The 5,661-nt window shown below is 43.7% G+C and overlaps 1 protein-coding gene across 1 annotated transcript; it reads right to left on the reverse strand.

Moving 5' to 3' along the window:
• Positions 1-490: 490 nt before the first annotated feature.
• On the reverse strand, positions 491-5,410 carry tent5aa (terminal nucleotidyltransferase 5Aa). Its single transcript, XM_034127371.1, has 2 exons — positions 4,240-5,410; positions 491-3,829 (listed from the first exon to the last, which is right to left on the reverse strand). The coding sequence occupies exons 1-2, from the start codon at positions 4,663-4,665 to the stop codon at positions 3,050-3,052; spliced, it is 1,206 nt and encodes a 401-aa protein (XP_033983262.1). The 5' UTR covers positions 4,666-5,410; the 3' UTR covers positions 491-3,049.
• Positions 5,411-5,661: the final 251 nt, after the last annotated feature.

Raw genomic sequence — 5,661 nt, forward strand, 5'->3', positions numbered from 1 at the left:
GCTGTGAATAAATCCTTATCATGTCTGCTATATATAGCGCTGTGACATGCACCCTCTATCTAGGACAGTGTGTCATGTGACCTGTGTGACAGCCTGTTGTGGAGAGTTTTGTTTCAACCATGAGACATTGCATTGCTGTCACAGAGAGAATTTGATGAGCTGGCAAAGATATTCATTCCACAAAAGCGTTGAAGTCTTTTTTGGGTCGGATGCAAATCCCCTCACATTCAACAACAGCTCTTTCTGGCAGTTCTGGACGTTTTTCTGGCCGGGCCTGTCGGGCCCCGCGGGCCATGGCAGGGATTTTCCTCTCTGAGTATGTGGGCAGGGAACCCGTCTGAAAGCAACTGAAAGGCTGATGTCAGTGAGAAGAGACACTCACTGTCCTTTACTTGAAAAGAAATATGAAGTTCATTGACAAATTAGCATTAGCATTTTCATTTGGGTGCAGTTATCTCAATTCAAAACCAATAACAAAGAGACGAGAGAATCCTGATTTCCGATATTTTATTGATGAAAACATATTTAACCTTTTGACCCAATGGACACATAACATAATATAGCAAAAAAAGCTATTGAGAACATATCGTTTGAAGCCCGATCAAAGATTCAAAAGCACTGCGACATACCGCAGTGTCTCAAACACTTGTAAAAATAACAATCATTAAAAAATATACATACAAGACAAGGATATTTTTTCTGTCGTTTTTTTTTCTCAAAGTTTGATTTGTAAAAGACTGCATGTACGGAAACGGATATTTGAGATACAAGACAATGCAGTAACCCACGATCTCTAACTGACAGGACGATCACTGACCGACAGGAGCTAGCTAGCTAGTCAGCTGTTAGGACTTCAATGAGAATAAAATGAAAATACATTGCCTGCACAATCCAAAGGGTGCCATCCATGTAGACAGCCATTAAGAAGATGAACAGAGCAGTTATAGATGATCAGAACCAGAAGCTGTGAAAGTTTTTCCAGCAAGAGAAATTGAGTTAATGCAGGTCTTCTGGGACTAAGTTCTATGCTTGTAATTGTAAATCTGCAATCCAGAAAGGCTGCAGTATAATTAGTAAGTGAGCTTAAGCATGTAATCATATATGTACACGGTGTGGAATGAAGCATAAAAAACATGAATAAGCATTGTTAAATCGTGAAACTAGGTTGCAACTCATAAAGACCTTGAAGCTGGAGTAAATGCAGGCGATATTTCTTCAGTTTCCACTTTTTAACGATGAGCAAATGGTTTTACCAGAATGCATTGGACCACCCAATAGTCTGACCTTAACAGAGTACAGTAAAGATTGGTAGGCCACGATATAAACCCCATCACCAGCTGCACCTATCTCTCCTTCCTGCCTTTTCACCACTACATTCTCCCTTTTTTCTTCCTCCACTGTCTTTTATATCTTCTTCTACATCAACATATTGCCCCATTACATTTCAGGGCTATCAGCGGGGCAGTCAAAGGTTTGGCACGACATTTTCCTGAACCCTGAACACAGCGTCTGCAGATACTTATAGACTGCTTATAGTTCAAGCTCTTCAGCAGCAGCTGAGGAATTCCCTGCCAGGGTGCTACAGCAAACAGTGTCTCATCCTCTGTCTCTGCAAATATCTGCTGTAGGAGGAAGCATAGGGGACAGACAGCAGCGTTTCTCAATGCAGTCCTGTCCTCGCTCTGTGTCTCTTACTTGTGAACTTTTTCTGTCTCACGTGATAAATAAGAGAAGCATCGCTGTACTTAATATACAGGGTCATTGTGTGTGAGTGGGCCTTCCTTTTGCTGCATTGATGTGGATAAAAAGTGTCATAGGTTCTGAACAGTGAAGTGTTCATTTGCAAAAACGGATATCGTTTTTTTTGTTTTTTTCTATAACCTTTTTGTTTTTTACTATGTGAGCAATCCAGATAATGTCAATCAAACCAGTGTTGGGTTGTTTTAATGTTTTTTCTGATTTTATTTTATTTTCTCAATTTTTTTTATTTTTATTTTTTATAGTTATTGTGCATCACCTAGAAATGTTTGATTCATACAAATGACTTGTATCTGTTTTTCAAATAAACTCTTAGAATATGCAACACCTGTATCCATTTGGGAAATGTTAAAGCATGTTTGGAGTAGTTTTAACACCAGAAATGAAATGAAAAATATGAACTTTTTTCAACAATCCATTGATCGCACATATGACTGCTACTTTACTGCAAAATCCCCACTAAGGCATGGTTTCCTCCAAACATACACAAACACTGACTGCATGGTTTCACATGTACATTCACAAGCCTCTGGGGTGCTGTTGTCTTGTGTGTGCCTGACTATAAACAGAGTGGGGGCTAATTCACAAAAATCATATGGACTGCTCCTTCTTTTGTAGGCACTTAAAAACACGTTATGTTCACATATACAAATAGACATAGCTTCATATTTTGTTTAGTTAACCCCCAATGAAAATGGGGTTTTAATGTTAGAAACAATCAAAATAAAATCTTTGGTCTGTAAACAACCATAATTATATCCAAATGCGAGGCGAGGATGCCGGTTTGTTATCGAAACTAGTTAAACCAGCATCTCACCTCAGTTTAAGCTTTAGTAAAGCTCAGTCTAGGGTGCGGGTTTTGGATCCCTGCACACACACATCTGATTTCACCTTGAGTGTGCGAGGGTGTGTGTGTGGAGAAACTGTCAGCTTCAGGGCACTGATGCAGCCGTTTGTGGTCTGCTGTTGGAGCGTGCTGACTAATCAGTTATTGACAGATTCGATCAGTTCTGATGACAGTTCTGCTGAGAGGCCGTCGCACTTATAGCCTTTTATTTCCAAGCTACACAAATGAGTCTCTCCCCAACCTGCTTGGCCTGGGCAGGATCAGATGACGTTGGCATTTCAAGGAAATGTGAGATATTCACATCAGATAGGAGTGAAAGCCAAAACACAAGCTTTGATGCAAAACATTAAAAAGAAGCCTCCTTTTTCTGTCAAACACTGGGCAGGTCTGCTGCTCCGCTCCTGTTTAAACAAATCTCTCCCTCCACCTCCACCTGGGGCTGACTCAGTTACAGGGCAGCCAGGTGGAGTATGCAGGATGCTGGCAAGCAAACACCGGCTGAACCTGCGCTATGTAGTAGTTACTGAAGTTGCCATCTGCCACGTAAGGAGCAGGTTGGTAGTAACATGTGACGTTGGCCACATTGGGGATGACGTTCTGCTCGGCGAGAACGCGCACCGCCAGCATGGCTATGAGGCCCAAGGTCTGCCGCCTCTCGTGTCCCATCAGGCACACCGTGCTCTCGTTGACCACCCCGTGCAGGGTCATCAGGTAGTCGTACTTGCGGTCCTCCAGGCCCACAAAGTGGTTCTGAAGGTAGGACTCCAGCTTGCGTTGCTGCTCACATATATCAGAGAAGTCGATGAAGAAACGTGAGCACATGTAGCGCTGCTGGGACTTCATCTCTGTTTCTGAGACGGCCCGGAAACCTCTCACGAGCAGGTGACAGTACTTCAGCAGACCCCCGCCTCGGATCTCCTCGGGGTTCCGGGTGCAGATTAACTTGTGGCGTAGGTGATTCAGGGCCTCTCCAAAGTCCCCGTACACACTCTCGCCCATGATGGTGGGGTGGAAGGTTTCGGCCATGGGGTTCTCTGAGCACTCGTAGAACAGCAGCAGGGAGTCCAGTTTGATCTGGAAGGAGTCCACGCTGAACTCAAACTGCCGCCGGAGAGAGTCCACGAACTTCAGCTCAACATTCTTTCCTCGGTTGTTGGAGAGGGAGATAAGACTCCAGCGGTCTGAGTCATTACACACCTTCACCATCTTCTGAACATAGGCCTCCTGCGTTTGTGTGAAGGAGAGAAAAGGAGCATTATATTAAGTAAACAGCCTTAAAAGTACAACAAAAGTTCAACATGCACATTTAGCCTAGAATTCATGTTAAAATATCTATAAGAAAAAGTTATAGCCGCACATGTGTTTTAAATCATGCAGCTATTGACACATATATATAAGACCATAGAATGTACTTGTATATGGGATGTATGTGGCTGAGCTCAGGATCCATTGTAAATTGGTTTAACTCAATCCTCTTAACTACAGAAAAACTAATATTTTACTATCACTAAACTAATCTAATTGCACGTTAAGCTGCGCGTAATGGACGTTAAGCCGAATTGGCACAAATGCAATCCCTGCTTATCACATATCCGAAAGTAAACAATGAGGAATAGGTAAAAGGGTTCATGTACCTTTAACGTTAACGGGCTTATTTTCTCCTTATTCACACAGTCGGGTAAAAAATCTAGGAGACAGTCCAAAACTATGTCCTTCACAGTCTGGAAATCACTTTCCCCTTTCATATCTGCGCAAAATATGAGGTCAAGATCCTTAAAGCCCAGTCCGCTGTCCCCGTGCAGAATGTGGCTGGCTGCAGAGCCGTTTAACCGAACGTCCCGGACGTGGATCTTCTTTTCCTCCATCCGACTACGCACTACTTTTACTATCTGCCGCGGCTGCATCTCCAGAGTGGGGAAGTTCCCCCGGCCGTGGATCGGGATGGTCTCCCTCAGGATGGCGTCCAGCCGCTGCACTTGCTCCCAGTTGAGGACGCTGACGTTGCTGCCTTCGGTGTCGGACATACTGCTGGTGGTGGAGCTACTATCGTCCTCTGACATGGTGAAGCGTGGAAAAGTCCTCAATATAAAATAAAATATATAAATAGTTTTCTCAAAATGTGACAAATGAATGCGTATTTACGCACAAGTTCTATGAAGTAGCTGTAACTTCATCCGCATCAGGATCTTAAGTCGTCCGTTCTGATTGTACAAATAAACTAAAATATTAAAAACCCAATGTAAATAGTGCAGCGGTGCGTTTTAGTTTGTGCAATAAGCCCGTGTTGGAGATCCAGTGGCGCAGCAGTCGTTGTGTTGACGAAGCCAGTCAAGAAGCGTGGAGATAAAGGAGTGCTAACGTTCTCCTCTCTTTCTCTTGTGCTTTTAAAATATTTGCCCCGGTGCCACTGTCAGTGCGCATCAGTCTTTGAAGGTCGCTGGTGATCCAGGAGGGGGTTTGCTTTTTCCGGCCGTGACTCCATCGCCCAAAGGCACGCCTATAATTGTATGAATATGCATGAATACGCAGCAACTCAAGTCGCACTTTGGCACTATCCTCCCTCCGTCGATATCAACCCCTCTCAGGAATCTTGTGGATTTCTTACGCACAGCTCCTGCACATTTCTCCTCTTCTCGCCAATAAATAATCCAGTTAAAGCAGTTTGAATGCGCTCAGGAAATCCAGATTTCTTTCCTCAACTCTTTTTAGTTCGACATATTTCTCCCACTTGTGGAGAAGTTAACCGTTACCTGCCCGCTTGACATGCTGCGTCCTTCTGCAACAAGCAGCTCCGTAGTGTGGGGATGTCAGCTGTGCTTCACCCCGCCCCCCTCTGACAGCCTGCTGCTCTCCGCGAGCCCTGCTACTCAGCACGAGCACTGTACAACTCCTCTGAAGGAACCTGCTCCCCAGGCCTACTTTAATCATATTATTACAATGCTTTTAATCTGAAGTAATTTAAGTGCTCATTAACAAGATTATTACTCCATACAAAATATTCTGCTAATTGATGCACCTGGATTCATTCATAGATTACAAGAAATTTAGAGGCAGGT

This window comes from Trematomus bernacchii, unplaced genomic scaffold (assembly GCF_902827165.1).
Source record: "Trematomus bernacchii unplaced genomic scaffold, fTreBer1.1, whole genome shotgun sequence".
In the NCBI taxonomy this organism is placed as follows: domain Eukaryota; kingdom Metazoa; phylum Chordata; class Actinopteri; order Perciformes; family Nototheniidae; genus Trematomus; species Trematomus bernacchii.